The following is a 16804-nucleotide window of genomic DNA, read 5'->3' as shown; positions in this document are numbered from 1 at the left end:
ACCACATGCGAGGCACGTGACAAATTCTCGAGTTACGGAACAAAATCAGAACAGACAATATTAGTATAATTTATACATATATATATATATATATATATATATATATATTTCGTTTTCGTATAAGGTTAGGCCACATACTGAGAGTAATTCGTGGGCCGAATGTTGATTCGATTATTTAACTTTAAGTTAATATCCATATAGAGAGAATACAAAGAAATGCACTCAATGCACGCACACACACAATCAGACAGAGACACAGCCACATGAAGACACAATCCACAAAAGGATAGAAGAATCGGCCCTTAGGAGCAGGCGGATAATGGTCAAACGGTTTGGAGGGATGCGTGATCAAAACTAAGAAGATTTCAACAAAACCAAAGACAAAGAAAAAAAACCAAAGAAAAGTTCAACTAACTAACAAAATTTAGCTAAAATTAATGCAAAATCCAATTGCAATTTTAAAAACCAAAAACAAAGACTTAGACTAAAGACAAAAAACAAATTTCCATTTCGACAAGACGAAAAGAAAAGAGATCAACTTTTGGGTTAACGAAAAGGAAACCATCTTAAGGAAACCTTAAGGAAACCTTAGGAAACCTTAGGGAAACCTTAAGGAAACCTTGGGGAAACTTTAGGCTAGGGGTAGAGAGCGGGAAGCTCTCATTAAAGTTGTTTATTGTTGTAGGCTCGGCGAGCAGCAAAAAGTTAGCGGTGTTCATTTTTAAGGCTTTTAGTGATAACATAATAAAAGAAACCCACAAAAAAACCAAAAACATTCATCCACACACACACGACACACACTCGCAAAAACAAGAGTAAGCATGAAGAAGAGCTCAACGCTGACAACGACCACGTCGATGCCGACGAGTCCGACGCTCTCGGCCCAAACACTGTCGGCCAGCAAAATGAGCCTGAGCAGCAGCCGTTCGGGCCGATCCTCCTGCCAATCGCACGGACCGATCCGGCCAGGCAGCGGTTGCGTCGACGCCATCAAGGCCAAGCGCGAGGAGATCGAAATCGATAGCATACTCGAGAAGGCGAAATTCTACACCTCCGTGTGCCTTGGTAAGTTTCAGGATCTAGATAGTTTTATACCATGGCTGCAAATCCATTAAAAGTAAAGACGCTGGTTCGAAGCTGAAGCTGGTTGTCTTCTACTTAACATTCTTATAATCAAAAGTTGTGGGAACTGAACTATGAACTGTGATTTTCCATAGAGTTTGAACCGTCAAGCTGGTTCAAACCGTGAAACTGATTGCATAGGTTGAAATGGTTTAAAGCTCAAGCTTTTGGTTCGAACTCTGGTTGTCTTCCAAAAAATGCTTTTAATAAAAAGTTCAACTTTCGAACTGTGAACTTTTGTTTTCCACAGGGCTTGAACCAAGCAGGCTCAAACCCTGAAACAGGTTTTAATGGTTGATGTGGTAGCTTCTATTGTTTTCACTTCACATTCTCATAATCAAAAGTTCTAGGTTTCTAGCGTGATTTTCCACAAGGTTTGAACCGTCAAGCTGGTTCAAACCCGGAAACTGTTTTTTCACAGCACACTCACAGCTTCATGTTCAAGCCTCAAAACGAATTGCAGCCTTGGTTTGCAACTGAAGCACTTTCTACAGCTTACGCTTACCCTCTATAGGTACGACTGCCATACTGTCGGTGTTCACATTTCTCTTCCTGATACCCTTTGTCGTGGATCCCGCCATCTCAACAATTATAGCCGACTACGATCCGGTGCCGGTGACCTGCGTTGTCATCGATCACATTTATGCGGAGGGCATCAAGAACTGCACCTGGAGCTCCTGTCGCGAGGGCTGCACCTCATCACTCACCAAGTAAGTAGAGAGAGATCTATATTCGATTAAACTAGTAGTTTATATGGTTTCTCTCTGCCAGGTGCCATCAGCTGTTTGTCAACTATACGCGCATACCCTACAGCGAATGGGAGCGCAATCCTCGAGACTTGGAGCGCGTCAATTGGGATGTCAGCTATACAAAGTTTCTGATCAACTCCGAGGGTTGCGGCTACCCGCCCACGACCAATTGCAGCGTTTTTGCCAGACAATATGGGTGGGTGCTTCATCGCTTAGCTAATTATTTATATATATATATACAATTTTAACTTCTTTGTCATCCATGACACAGCTTCTCTCACATTGGCGAACCGTTTCCCTGCTACTATAGTCGCGCCTATCCGCAGGTCGTCATCGGTCGCTATTCGTGGGAGAATAATCTGTATCATCTGGTGCTGTCGCTGATAATACCGAATGTGCTCTTTGCCATCTCGATCGGGGTGCTCAGCTATTGGTATTGCCCCTGCTGTGAGAAGGCGTGCAACAAATCCTCACGGGTCTATGCCGAAAAGTTTCCAACCAAGGAAGAGTGAGTTGACCAAATCGCAGTCGCAAGCATCTAGTTTTTGTGTTCTCATACAAGAAATTTTATAAAAGCCCGTAATGTAGTAAAAGCCCACACATAAACAAAAACAATACTTTAATATTTATAATAATCCATTGTGCCTTGTATTGAGATTGTCAAAAGTAATCGTTAATCGTATATCGTTAATCGTATATCGTTAATCGTATATCGTCTATCATATTGTTATCGATTGTAATTGTTATGCTCTCTATAATCCTGATTGGCCTCGAAAATCGTCTATCTTAAGTTTGTTAAAAAAAGCTCGTCTCGCTTTTAAGTTCCCTTCGACAGACTTTTCATGCGCTTTACGTTTTCTTTTTTCTCTTTGTACAAATTACTTTCAGGATCGTTAACTGCATGAAATGTAATACGGAAAAGTCGTTAACTTTAAAAGTATATTGAATAACTCTGAAAAGCGACAGTGCCTGAATTTGTTGTGCTCCCCCGCCCCCTTCACATTCTAAGCTAGTTGTTCAAATCGAGGGACTACAACTTAAATCTAAGTGCTAGCAAAAGAAAAACCTGACACAATCAAACGCTTTGTTAGAGATCACGCTCAGTACACAAAAACAAAACGTAAACTCGGCTTTGAAAAAGTTACTCTGAAGTGTCCTTAGCAAATATATATATATATATATATATATATGTTTCACGAGCTCAGCTTCAAGCTGTCATCTCGCAATTAATTATATAAAAACTCCTTCGAACTCTCAACAAGACTTATTCAATAATCAAAGAGCACAAACTGATATATACTGCATTATATAGCTATAGTCTTTGTTGAGATACTTTCGAGTATCCCTCAAAAAAGAAAACCCTGCACTAGTCCAGACTTTGAATATTATTCACTATACAACGCTCAGTTTATATGCGACCAAAAAATAAATACCTAATTATATATAATAGTAGCATGTTTTTCCAGTATTTCTAGTTATTTGACTTTAGTTTTTGCATGCTTCACTTTAAGATAAGTACACTCAGAGAAAAGATCTAGCTCTAGAGCCAAGATCTAGTTAAAGCCATATTTCTATAATATTTATCATTTTCTTCAAAAGCATTCAATCTTTAAGAGGAATATTAGTCATACTTAAATTAAGCATGAAAAACATTCTTTTAAAGATTTACTTACTTAATTTAAGAAATATAATTAACATTTTTTTTAAAGGATTGCATGCTTTTGAAGAAAATTGTAAAAAGAAGAGCTTGGTTTAAGCACTGCAGACTTATTCTAAGAATTTGCATGCTTAAACTAAGCATGAAAAGTTCTCACTGCAAGCAAAAAGGATTTCATATTGTTTTAAAAGAAAATGGCTTCGTTTAAGTTTCAAAAACTTGTAATAAGAATAAGAATAAGAATTTGCATACTCAAACTAAGCATTAAAAGTTCTCAAATGCAAGTAAAAAAGATTTCACATTGAATCAAGTTTGAAAGAATTTCAACTTTCTAAAGAAGGAACTTGCTACAAATACGAAGCTAGTTGCATTTTCTCTGAGTGTATTTGCCTCAGGCTATAGTTAAAGAACCTTTGGCATGTACCCAACTAATGTAACTGAATAATCTGGTATTTAAACTGATATTTTGCTTAAATTGTAATTCGCATTAGAAACGTTTTTGAACTTTCGTACCAATGAATTCTTTTAGCAAACTTCTGTGTCACAGCGATGAAGAGGATGAAATGGAATACTAGCAATAAATTCAAATTAGTTAATAAACTCTCTTAACAACTTAGCTAATTAACTTTGTAGTCTGTACCAAAAACACACACACACTCACACACACACACATATAGCTTAAAAAATATTATAGAAGTAAAGCCATCTGCCATTAAAGTATAAAGGAGACACAGCGGAGCATTGAAATTCTACTTGAGATCTAAAAAAACAAAAAAACATATTTAAATCTTTTAAAACAATTAGCTCATTGCCAATTTTCACACACATCTTATTATGCTTTATACACATTTATCTCAAAAATAGAGAAATTGAAAGCTTTTGTTCTACTTTCGCTCGCTTTTGAACGCAGCTGGATGCTCCGCCTGGCCCAACAGATCAAATCTCAATTTCTCAAACTAAAAACAAACAACAAAAAAAAATAAGCTTGTTTTCAAAAAGAATTGTGATAGTAGTCATAAACAAAATATTATGTAAAATTCGTAAAAAAAAAATCAAACAAAATTGTATAACTAGCTAAAAGTCTGTGCTGAAGCAGAGATTCCATTTGCTAGCTCTGAAACATTTGGTCGTAATGCCCATAGAAATCGGAACCAAAAAAAAAAAACAAAATACATACTCAAAATAATTCAACTAACAGCATTCACAAAAACACACAATTTGCGACATTTTGAAATAGTTTTAAAAAACCTATGTAAAAATCTAGAAATGGAACATTTAATGGAATCATATAACAAGTATATACAAGTATATATAAATATATATATAATATATATATATATAGGTATATATATATATAGCTTAATAGCAGAACCGATTTAACGCACGTTGCTTATGAGAATTTTTTAAATCAAACGAAAACAAACAAAAATATTTGAAATGCAAAAAAATGATTACAAATTTTTTACTTAACGTGTCTTTATCAATAAACAAATTTAACAAGCTAACGGCCTAATTAATAAACAATTCAACTATAAAAAAAAAAAACTAATGAGAACCGAATTTATGATTGTTTTATTTGACAAAATTAAACCCGACCCGAGGGTTCGACTAGGTGTCTAAATATTGTTTACAATTTCCTTGATTTATAAAGTTAACAATTGATCAGAAAATGTTCTCTCATTGATTGTGCCCCGAACTATTCCAAGCTTGGTATATTCTCAATTTGTTTATGCTCTACGTGTAACTACATAGCATCTAGTTGCAAGTAGTTATTGGGTTATACCCTAAGAACATGTGTCTCAAGGGGTATTTAGTAATATCTTAGCAGTAGAGAAGAGTATAAAAGATATAGAAATAATGTACTTCAAAATTGTAAGGCTCTAGCTCTTGAGGTTATCGAAAGTTTGACCCAGTTTAAGCATTCTACTCCTAATTAACTTTCAACTATTTTCACCCATTTTCCACTGGTTTAGGCTATAATAAAATGGAAGATAAGGTTTAGCTATAAGGTCCATTTGCATACGTCTTTAGCCTAAGATTGGACATGGCAGAATAGCTGAGTGTGCACTAAGAGAGAGAGAAAGAGAGAACAAGAGAGACAGAGAGACAGAGAGAGAGAGAGAGAGACAGAGAGAGAGTCAGAGCTGGGCCAAAGCTTTTGCTCTGGCTGTGCGAAGCGCATGCGTCGAACTGTCGAAATTGGGCCAGCTGGTTCAACTTGGGGTTAAGGGTTTGTTTTGTCAATTACTTTCGTTTTCACTTGAAAAAGTAAAAGTGCGCAGCCAGTCAGCCCTGGCCCAGGACAGCAGCCAGTTGCAGGCGAGCAGGCAGCAAATGCGAACGCAAGTCGAGCTGGTTGTCCACCAAAATTAAGGAGAAAAAAAATTCAACTAAGGCGGAATAAAAGCACAAAATAGGAAAGCACAGCGACTACTTGCAAATCGGGACAAACCTTACGTGTTTGAGTTGACACAAAATTGGGGACAAATAAAGGCGACGCCAGGTAAACACCTGAAGCCCAGCCCAGCCCAGCCCAGCCCTGCGCCAAATCACCTTGAAACAGGACAAAGGACTAAAGCAAGCAGATAATTTTGTGGGCAACAAGTCGTAGGGCCGGCTGAAGCTTTGACATGGCGCGTCGCAAGGACAAGCCGCGCCTGATACCCGAGCAGGACAAGCGCATCTGTCGCGCCATTTGCCTCTGCCAGCTGACCATGGTGCTGTCCTGCGTCTCCATTGTCTATCTCAGCGTGGCCATATACTCGCCCTCGCTCAAGTGAGTACATTACATGCCCTTTTACCTATTCCCGCTGACGGACGCACGCTTTGCAGAGCCTTCAAGTCGGGCTTCGAGCTGGATCCGGTCATGTGCCAGACTATCGACCGTCAGATGCCCAACAATTGCCCCTGGGCCTCGTGCGGCGAATGGTGTCTGACACGCACCAGCGGCTTCTGTCCGCAAATCCATTCGATAGTGCGACGCAACGGCACCGATATACAGCTCAACAACTGCACCCGGGTGACCAACACCTCCTGCGCCATGGTAAGTCCGTGCCACCAAATCAATAACTCAATACAAATTTCGTTGGCGTTCTTCGTTTTATGAGCTTGGGTATAAAAATGTTGTATAGAATTATATTAGGCACAGTTTGACTCATCTGCGACCACAAAGTACCAGTTCGGATAAGTTGTAACAATTGAGCTGATTTAGGCATGACTCATTTTGAAGCTGACTTTGATAAAACTTTTGTTAGGGAAGTCTGTGCTCCAGGCAGTCTAAACTATTCCAGAACATGCTCCCTAGCACTACAATATCATATCAATGTCAAAGCTCAAGTTCTTGTTTGAAAAACTCTTGTTTCTCGAGATCTCCAAACCAAATCTTTCATTAAATAGTTTTGCTTTACTCCGCAGAATCCTTTTCAATTAGTTTAAATATAGCTCTATTGTAAAATAGATCAAAAACAACTTTTTGTGTTGACCTTGTTTTTCCAAGACCTTTTCAACAAACTTAGAGTATTAGTTCCTCGATGTTTCCTTAGTTTCCCTTTGCTCCTCACACTTCGGCAAAACTCTATAAAAATAGATTAAATATAGCTCTATAGGGAAATAGGATCAAAGGTAACTCTGCATGGCTAAATTTTCCGTTTTTTTTTTCAAGACTTCTTCAACAAACTCAACAATTACGAGCTTTAGAGCTCTCCGCACATATTTAAGAGTATTTGTTCTTCTATAGCTCTTTAGTTCTACGGGAAAATCGACCAAAGATAACGCTTTATAGTTAAATTTTCTCATTTTTAAGACCTCTTCGACAAACTTAACGAGCTTTAGAACTCTCCCATCATATTTAAGAGTAATTATTCTTCGGCTTGACTCAGACAACCCTTCCCTCCTAATTAAACGCAAATATTTCGAGCATTTGCCTGGCGCCACAGCGTCTTTATGATCACATTAACTAAATGGACACACAGACATCTAAACTTTTACTGCCTCTCGAACCAACAGATTGACCTGAATCGCCTGAACAAGTTTAACTGCAACAATGGCACCGTCTGCAATAACATACGCGGCGTCTTCAACTGCTCGAATGGTAAGTACTTAAAATTCTCAACTAGTTAAAGCGCTAGGCAAGGCAAGTACACAGCAAAGTCTTAAATACAGGGCTTGCTTGTGTGTGAGCACATCTAGAAGTACTTTTTGATTTAGCACTAAAATTGATATTTATAACAATTTATACCCTATACTTAAGTAAATATTATATATGATGTACTTAAGCAAAGGTTTGCCCAGCTTGAAACCCTTTTTAAACCCTTGTCTTAATCCACAGGCCACTGCAAGAACATGTCCGAGTTCTTTTTGTGCCATCACAAGCCGGATGGACCTGTCATCAATTCGGCCAAGGATAACACGAAGCTGAACGGGTTCTTCGAGTGCCACGGCGTGCACTGCACCAAGATCAAGCGACCCTTCAGCTGCGATCGCTACTGTTCCCGCATAACCACCGCCAACATCAACACGCTCATCATGCACGTGAGTAGACACCTCTCTCTCTCTCTCTCTCTCTCTTATCAAATCTTACTTGCCGCAGGAGGACAATGTAATTGCGGCCGACTGTGAGAATGCGGTGGCCTTCAACGAGGCGCGCGGCAAGGAGCACGGCGTACGCATTGAACCCACGGAATTCTGGAAGGAGGACGACGGCAACCTGTTGACCAACTGTGCCACAGTTACACGCGAATCGGACAATCGCATTACGTAAGCGAATCTACTTTAATCCCTTTTAACTTCTCTATAACGAAATCTTGTTCTGTGCAGCGCCACGGATTGCCTGAATGGCACTCTGCTGGAGCACGATGCGCTGCCGGCTCCATTCATGAACTTCACACAGTTCTGGGCCATCTATGATAATAGCACGCATGCCATCGATCCGGAGCAAAAGTTTCTGCCCAACCAGGCCAATCTGACCATATACAGCTGGAAGAAGCTGTTCATCAATCTCGAGGGCTGCGTCAACACGCTGCGCGGCGAGTGCAAGGACTTCGTGGCGCGCTATGGCAACGATGGCGACAACAACACCGCCCAGTCACGCTATCAATGCTACTACAACAAGGTAAACCAAGCCAGTGTAGCTGGGATCAGGTTTCATTTAGCTTCTATACCCTGTGTAAGCTTTAATGTGTGAAGGGTGGCATGTGCCTGTGCGAACGAATGTAACAGGCTGAAGGGGCAAAATTCAAGCAGGTTTACGAATTGGGTCCGTCTGGATGACTTTTAGAACTAGGACTGAAGATTGTCGTTCATCATATGCCGAAAGATATGAATCTCTGGCCTTCAAGAACTTCTCCTTACTGAGAAACCGATTGATATTGATTTCCAATATCCTTTCTTAGCATTCCTCAATTGAGTACTTCGATTCTTCTATAATCTTTAGATCCCTACCCTCCCCCAAGTATTCATCTATCTCTAGCAAAAGTTGATATGTAAATATGTTAAATATATGATGTTCAAATATGCAGCTAAGCTTGCAAAGCTTTTTTACAGAGTATCTCCTAGTCGACCGTCTAATAATGAAACTCTCATTTCAGGATACAAATGTGGAATTTGTGGTCGCACGCTACGATCTGGATAAGGTGTATCGCGAGTTGGTCGTCTCGCTGATTGTGCCCATTGTGCTGTTTGTCATTTCCTCCATATCGTTGTGCATCATTACCAAGTCCGTCAAGGTGGGTTGGCTGTGGTTGCCTCTTGCGACAGAAATTGATTTACACCAGCGATTTCAGGTGGGCGACGATGCCAAGATGCGTTGTGTCTGCGCTGGCGATGATTCGGATGATGATGGCTTTGGCAATGCAGCTGGTGCCAAGCAGCCGGAACAGGTCTATGATACGGACGACGATGTGGTCGACCTGGAGCAGCAGGCTGTCGAGCTGGATGTGACAGCGGAGCCGGCGCATCCATTCGATACGCAGGAAATGATTGGCAGCACCAAGTCCTTGATACCGCTGAGTCCCACCGAGCAGCAGTCAACGGACGAACAGGACGAGAAGGCCGCCAAGTGTGATGTGCCCGAAAAGCCGCTGGTTATACTCTAAACAAAGCCCAGGCTGGCCAACAAAATTAGCTCAGGATAATTGCTTACAGCTACACACATTTATATAGAAACTCTACCAAATTTTTAGGGACCTGTGCAGTGTACATTGAAAACTGAACTTATTTTTGAACTCAGCGCGATTTAACTCTGCATTTATAGAACATTTTTTATGATGTACATTTACAAAGATCAAAATTATTTCAGCCTTACGCTCTAGACACACATCTCAGATTTTCTCTCTTTTCTTTTCTGAACAAGAAACTTATATGAAATGTAACTCTAAAGAGCTTTACAATTAACCTCTCAAAAGCGGGTTATACGACCAGATAGAAAAACTTAACTATAAACAGGAATAATACATACATATATATATATCAAGCCCCCCACCTTGTCCGCTTGGTTCAGCAGCTGTGCTTTGGCATTGCAGAGTCAATTGCATTTAGACAAGAATTTATACATATTCCAGGGTATATAGAAAGAAGATAAACGACGATTAACTAGTCAGCACTCGCTTGTTACTCTGCTGGACCAAAGTATTCATAGATAAGCTCTTCGAATCCTTGCAGAAGATTCCTTAGGGGAGAACTTTTAGATAAGCTCTTCGAATCCTTGCAGGCGATTCCTTAGGGGTGAACTATTAGATAAGCTCTTCGAATCCTTGCAGGAGATTCCTTGGGGCAGAACTAATAGATAAGCTCTTCGAATCCTTACAGGAGATTCCTAACGGGAGAACTATTAGATAAGCTCTTCGAATCCTTGCAGGAGAACGGCACCAACAATTTTGGGCAAATGCATTTATTTAGCAATATGTACGAACGAAATACGACAAATCAAGATCCTTCAGTAGATAAATATATATATATAGAGGCATCAGACTTTGCCTTGTTTTTCGATTTTCGATTTACGATTTACGATTTAGTAGCTATGCCAATATACAAAAGAATACTTGGAGACAACTCAAGCTCGACTTAGTTTAGCTGATCTATGCGAAATTTATATCAAAAACTTGGCTGCAAGCCTAGGCTGGGACTTTCCGTCTCCAGCTGATTACTGAGTACGTTAACCAGATTCTTGGATATGCGAATATATGCCAAAAAGTTCTAGGTTCGATTCAAAGCTTTGCAGTCTTGTTTAAAGCTAGGGAATAGTTTTTTGCGACGCACCAATGCAAGCTTAACTTTCTACACCTTTGATTAACTTGACTTTATAGATAAATATATATATATCAAATAAAGCATACTTTAAAGGAGCACTCACCTTGAGCTCCTCCTGGCGTTTGTAGGCGGCTGCCATCATTTGGCGACGCACTTGCTCGGTGATGACCTGCTCGCGGGCGGGCGGACCCTCGCCCAGCTGATTCAGCTTGACCACAACCTGATGGCAGGAGGCAGAAGATGCGGATTATACTACAGCACTTTGGGATGGGCTGCGCTCACCTTGGTCTTGTCATTATTGCCCAAATACTCCTTCAGTAGCTTGCCAGTTAGGATTTGGCGGCCGGCAAACCACAATTGAGCCTTCGAGGGTTCAATGACCTCCTTGGATGCCTGGGTGCCGCTCAGATCCTCCATGTTGGCGAACTCCATCTGTATGGTGTCGTGCGGCGGCAGCTTCATCGGATATACAATGGTGACTGCGCCGCGCAATATGTTCAGTGCCTCCTCGATGACCTTCAGCGTGAGTGCGGTCGAGGCTTTGCACAATTTCTGTCATGGAATGTATGAAGATCAGTGGCTGGAGATTTGTGGCACTACAGATTACCTTATCGACCATGGCCTTGGCATCGGTCATGGCATTGGCGAGCACCTTGCGCATCGCCTCGTTCGGCTGCTGGCCGTTGCGCCGGCACAGCGGATCCTTGTTGAACGTGAAGCCGCCCATGGGCACGCATTTATCTGCCCAGGTATCTTTGAGTTTGAGCTCCTCGATCTGATCGTCGTTCAGGCCAATCATTTCAACCGGCAGCATGGTGCCGTGCTCGGCCAGCTCCTCGATTTCCATGCAAATGCGTTGAATTTTCAAGCGTCCATTGAAAACCGATACCAGTTCACGTATAACGGCATCCGTGGCTGCGGTCACACTTGTCTCATACAGAAAGAGATTCTCATCGCCGCGTTTCACATGTAGCATAACCATTTTGGCATCAAATATAAATTTTATTATTTTCGGTTTTAGACGCTTCTAGGAATTTCTATGTCTGTCGAAGTTAACGACAATTGTTTTAAATAGAAAACTCGGTTGCTAGGCGGCAAGTAAAATTTGTTGTTATCGTTATCGAATTTCATTAGCTGGCAGCGTTGCCAGATGTGAGTAGGCATGGCAACGCCCGCTTGTGCCGCTTAACGGTTGAATGAAAACGATCGGGCGTTAGATTATTGCACAAGGTTTTTTTTTTTCGTTATTTTTTCGTTTCATTGTTTCCTAAGTATAATTAGGCATAGTTTCACAATAAATAAATATACTCTAACTTACAATAAAAATACACCTGTGTAGCGCATAGAGGTTAGGTAAAGTACAAGTAGCCTACGAATATACGAATATACGTTTTAATGCATTCCCAATGTATATATACAAAAATGCAGCCATATATGGGACACAGGGTCGTTAGCCTCTGGCTGCTGTCCCGTTATATAATCATAACTTTTGGATGGAAACCGTACATAAGATCCATATCAATAATGTCTTTAGATGTGCGCTCATCAATTTCTTTTCTTTTTTTTTTGGGCATTCGTAGCGTCTAGCTCTATTGAAGGGAATTGGATTTGTGCCGTGTTTTTTTTTTTTATTTTTTTGGGGCGTTAACGTCCTTTGGGCTATCTCAGCACTCGCCGGAAATTCTCCATCTCATATATGCTGGTAGATAATCTAGAACATAATACACACATTATTTACTTAGTTTTCTGGTATGATATTTAGAGAAAAGACTCGCACCTGCCGAAGGCATTGAATAATGCTACGATTTCTGTGCGCGACAGCCTGAAAATGGGATCGGCCTCGATGTGTGGTTTGTCCCACAGACCGCTTTCGGTTGCCAAGTTGAGCTTCTCCGAGTAGAGTATCTTGAGTGCGGTGCCCAGGCCTTGGGTCTGCAATTTGCCCCACAGCTTGCACTTGTCGCAGCCCACACAGTCCATGATTCTGGATATATTCCGGAACTTCTCCTTGTAATCATCCTTGAACTTAATGGAGGCGATGCCGCTGCTAAAGAGCGCATTCTCATTGAAGTGCGACTGGAAGGATCTGATGCAAAAAAGACAGTCAAGTTAGTGAGAATTTATTTAGTTAAGGTATTCAATACTCACTCAATGACCGACAGCATGTCGTGCATGGCCAGCTTGACCTCCTCGTCCTCCTCGGCAATGCCCGTGTAGTAGTTCTCGCGTCGCAGATAAGGCGCCGCCTTGGCCAGGGCGCGCAGCTCCACCAGATATATGAAGTATAGATTTCGCAGCCAGTGTGGACCCTCGCCGCTTGTTGTTTCGGGACTGAAACGACGCTTGAACTCCTTTACATTGGGCCCCCAAATGCCCTGTGGATCCAGAAAGTCTTTCGTTTCGGATAACAAATACTTGGAGCATAGGTGTATATTGATGCTGGAGTGTAGGCCCGAGATGATGCGATAGAAAGCGCGCTGCTCCAGGCAAACATCACGCAGCTCCATGTGCGGCATATAGCTGGAGAATTTATTGGACGTCTCGTTGTTGCCACCGAAACAATTCTCCAGATATATGCTGTTCCAGATGCGATGCGCCGAGTCGCCCTTGTAGCCCGTATAACGTTCCGGATTGAGCAACAAATCGACATACTGTGCATCCGCATCATGATCATCCATAATGCAAAAGTCCTCCTCGGCCTCGTCGTGCTTTGCCCACAGCTCGAACTCCTTGTGCGCCTGATCACTAATGCTCGTGTCCAGGAAACCCAATGCGCTGTCAAAGTCCTCCGCCTCCGAGCAGCCTCTGTCCACCTGCGCCTCTCGCGTGTACTAGATAATTGAGGAAGTCAACTTTAATGAATGTGCAAAAGGCGAGACTTCAGCTGTGCAAATAAAGCTTACGCAACGCCAACAATTGCTGTTAAGCAGAATAAAACAATTAACAACAGAAAAAAGGGGGGCGTATGAATGAGCTGCGACTTGTGAATCAACAGGCCACGTCAGTTGGCAGCTAAGCTACAGTTGGCTTAAAGAAGACTTCAAGCATTGCCTCAACACGTCAGCTGCCCGCCATATCAAGAGTTGGCCTTAAGGATTAGCCCCAACCGGTTACAGATGCTATATCCTTTCTATGAAACAAGCTTTAAGACTAACCAAAAAAGAATCTCCAAAAAAAAGAAGATTAAGCAAGAGTCAGGCCCAAGGCATAAACAAAGGATTATAAACAGAATCTCAAGGAAAGCAATTGCTTCGATGCGTGACTCGACAATTTGCTTATCACTCTGCAGCCACCCAGAGCTTAAGTGTTTAAGTGGCTTTGCGGAACTCAAAAAGATGCCAAGCACTGATTATGACATTGCAGACGTCGACAACAACAACAGGTACAACACGTTCATTCAGAAAGTTGTAGATAGTACATGAATTTATAGCATTCCCCCGTTGACAAGACGCCGTTGAGCACCAAGATAATAAAGTAATTTAAAGGAACCTCTTCATCGCAAATCAATATTGATAACAAATACAGTGAATGCTCCAATGAAGAATCGAGTTTATGAAGTTCTTTGAGAGATCACGCCTAAGGAAGTTATATGATATACTGATCGTCGGGCAAAAGGACAGATCTATGCCAAGTTTCCCTAGGATAAAACAGAATGAACTTAGCTATAACAACTATATATATATATATGTACTTAATAAAGGCGGAGATGTCATCTTCTTGACACTCGCAAATTTCCAATAGAAGAATTTTCAACTGTTTCTTCAAGGCAGTCATCACTGTACCTCACTAGCTTATACAAATATATGTCTAAAGAGTTATTGAAGAACTTGCTACGTGCCATATTTAGCTCACCTTGTACGATGCCGCCTTGTCTCTGTGCTCGGTGTTATCCTTGATGCCCTCCGGTATGGCCTTCTCCTCGCAGTTCTCCACCTGACAGAAGCGTATGGCGCAACGGCTGTCGTCCGGCCAGAAGGGACAGTCCTGCTTCAGGTTAACCTTGTAGAAACGAAAGAAGTTTTTCACCAACAGACTCTGCAGCCTGGGATAGACCTTCATGTTATTAAAATGATCGACCGTGTCCACATCACAGCTGCAATCGTTGATGGAGCCTTCCAGCTGCAAGCAAAACACACATTCGATTAGTTAAGCGCCTAGCTGGATAAAGTTTCTCTTTCGGCCACGCCTCTACCTCACAGAAACAGTTCTTGTTTGTTGCGGCCTCATCGAGCGCTGCAAAGTAGCCGCCCGTCAGTTTTGTCCAGTACAACAAAACGAGCAGCGCCAGGCCCAGTCCACTTGTGGCCAGCACGTTGCGGCGCACTTTTCCAGGTGTTGTCATTGTTGCCTTGTCTGCTGTCTTCTGCTAATTCGTTCGCCAGCTGTTTACAACTAAATCCAACTGATTTCGTCAGTTCAATTTCTTAATGGGCAGCCAGTTGCGAGGTATTTATGCAGCGCATTGTTTGTTTCATTCGACGCAGCTGATTTTGGACACGTACGTTTAATATCGATAGCTGTGTGTGTGTGTGTGCGTGTGTGTGTTAACAGCATCGATACTTTTTTGCCATTCAGTTGGCAGCGCCGACGAGGTTGCCACATCAATTCAATAACAATCAAAAATTATCGTTACATTCAAAAGTACAAGAAAGACATTTACGCTTCTGTGATATTTATTGGGAATACATTTAGAATTTTGGCTGTCAAAACTGTCTTCCCGTTTCCAAAATATTTCTAAAAAACTCTGTCGATTCTCACGCGCTTTGTCATTATAGACATCTGAGTTTTCTCTGCAAGCAATACGCTTTTTTCTCCAAATTAAGCTTGCGAAATTGAAAATCAATTTTGCCCGCAAAACATTTAACTGTTGGATATCGAATGTCGTTGTTATTGAATTGTCTTCAATTGATTGCTAAATGTTAATATTGTTGTTGGTTTCTTTTCATTTTCTTTTCATTCGATGCTGTTAATTAATTACATCAAATATTGATTTCCAACCATTCTTCGACAACGAATGCATCTTTTGTTCCCATGACAAGCCCTCAGCCCCTTTTTACATGATCCTCAATATGCAAATTCCGAACTCGACCAGACTCTCGGCTGTCCCTAAATCAGATCAGGCTTTGCGGGGGGTGAATCGCTCTTGCCAAGGGGTTGAGGGCACGCGGGTAAACTGATTAAGCATAAATCGCTTTGGGCATTATCTTAGAAGTCTGAAAGCAAAATATCTAACCACAATGTAAACATATTACTATTAAAATAGCCTTGAGTTGTGATTAATATATTTCTTTAGTTTTAAAAATTTTAATAACTTAAAGTAAACTTTATTTAAATTAAGTTTTAGGAAATCTCTTAAATTCTTAACTAAACTAAGCATCCATGCCATTCCCATTTCTATTCCCACTTCTAATGCATTCCCATTCCCCGAATCTCCAAAGTTCCCACGAAAAAGTGAAAATACGACAACGGGATGAGCAGAAAAAAAAAAAACACACGCAAACGGTATAAAAAAGAGGAAAAATCAGCCAAAAAAAAAGTGTGCATAAGCAAAGGGTTTAATCATTTTTTTTTAAATAGCACGATCAATTTATAAAAAACGCAGACACAAAACATGTGTGGCCAAAGGACAGGAGCAGGACCAGGACCAGGACGAGGACCAGGGCGACCCTCGGCATTGTTTGAATTGAAAGGGAATCATCATCACGAACGAAATGATTTGCATACGCAGGACGAGATCCTGTTGGCGAAAACCACCACCACCAACACACAAGCCGACGGCCGCCTTATCTATTTGCCTTTGCCCAGGGGCCAGGGTTGCCAGGTATAAAATGCTCGCACGCACACGCACAGAATGATAAATAAGAATTTACGGCGTTTTTTTTTTTATTTTTCCGATTTTTTTCACTTTTTTTTTACCACTTTCAATTTTTTTTTTTTCATGCAGCGTTTTATTCAAATTTCGCTGCCGTGTGAAGAAGTCTCGCAGGGGCAGGACACTGTCTTGAGCCTGGGAACATCCGCGAAACGGCGA

The 16804-nt window shown here is 41.3% G+C and overlaps 4 protein-coding genes across 5 annotated transcripts; 2 read left to right on the top strand and 2 right to left on the bottom strand.

Moving 5' to 3' along the window:
* The first annotated feature begins 806 nt into the window (after positions 1–806).
* On the top strand, positions 807–4475 carry LOC115762777 (protein tipE). 2 transcript variants are annotated; one of them, XM_030705127.1, is made up of 5 exons: positions 807–1065; positions 1637–1832; positions 1894–2067; positions 2143–2379; positions 4058–4475. In XM_030705127.1, exons 1-5 carry the CDS (start codon positions 822–824, stop codon positions 4101–4103), a joined length of 897 nt encoding a protein of 298 aa, XP_030560987.1. In that variant the 5' UTR covers positions 807–821; the 3' UTR covers positions 4104–4475. The 2 variants fall into 2 exon arrangements, with proteins under 2 accessions (XP_030560987.1, XP_030560986.1); XM_030705126.1 differs by having other exon boundaries at positions 2760–4475.
* Positions 4476–6158: 1683 nt separating this feature from the next.
* On the top strand, positions 6159–10807 carry LOC115762772. Its single transcript, XM_030705122.1, has 8 exons — positions 6159–6304; positions 6361–6571; positions 7534–7618; positions 7856–8058; positions 8117–8283; positions 8344–8638; positions 9114–9251; positions 9309–10807. The coding sequence occupies exons 1-8, from the start codon at positions 6159–6161 to the stop codon at positions 9618–9620; spliced, it is 1557 nt and encodes a 518-aa protein (XP_030560982.1). The 3' UTR covers positions 9621–10807.
* On the bottom strand, positions 10618–11755 carry LOC115762895 (cilia- and flagella-associated protein 298). Its single transcript, XM_030705270.1, has 4 exons — positions 11381–11755; positions 11056–11325; positions 10877–10993; positions 10618–10719 (listed from the first exon to the last, which is right to left on the bottom strand). Exons 1-4 carry the CDS (start codon positions 11753–11755, stop codon positions 10618–10620), a joined length of 864 nt encoding a protein of 287 aa, XP_030561130.1.
* Positions 11756–12149: 394 nt separating this feature from the next.
* On the bottom strand, positions 12150–15475 carry LOC115762773 (ero1-like protein). Its single transcript, XM_030705123.1, has 5 exons — positions 14966–15475; positions 14626–14892; positions 12922–13604; positions 12551–12859; positions 12150–12484 (listed from the first exon to the last, which is right to left on the bottom strand). Exons 1-5 carry the CDS (start codon positions 15113–15115, stop codon positions 12433–12435), a joined length of 1461 nt encoding a protein of 486 aa, XP_030560983.1. The 5' UTR covers positions 15116–15475; the 3' UTR covers positions 12150–12432.
* Positions 15476–16804: the final 1329 nt, after the last annotated feature.

This window comes from Drosophila novamexicana, unplaced genomic scaffold, assembly GCF_003285875.2.
Source record: "Drosophila novamexicana strain 15010-1031.04,08,12 unplaced genomic scaffold, DnovRS2.1 tig00000644-arrow-pilon, whole genome shotgun sequence".
NCBI lineage: Eukaryota > Metazoa > Arthropoda > Insecta > Diptera > Drosophilidae > Drosophila > Drosophila novamexicana.
Note: the sequence above shows the minus strand (reverse complement) of the source record. Positions and strands in the feature narration are given on the sequence as shown.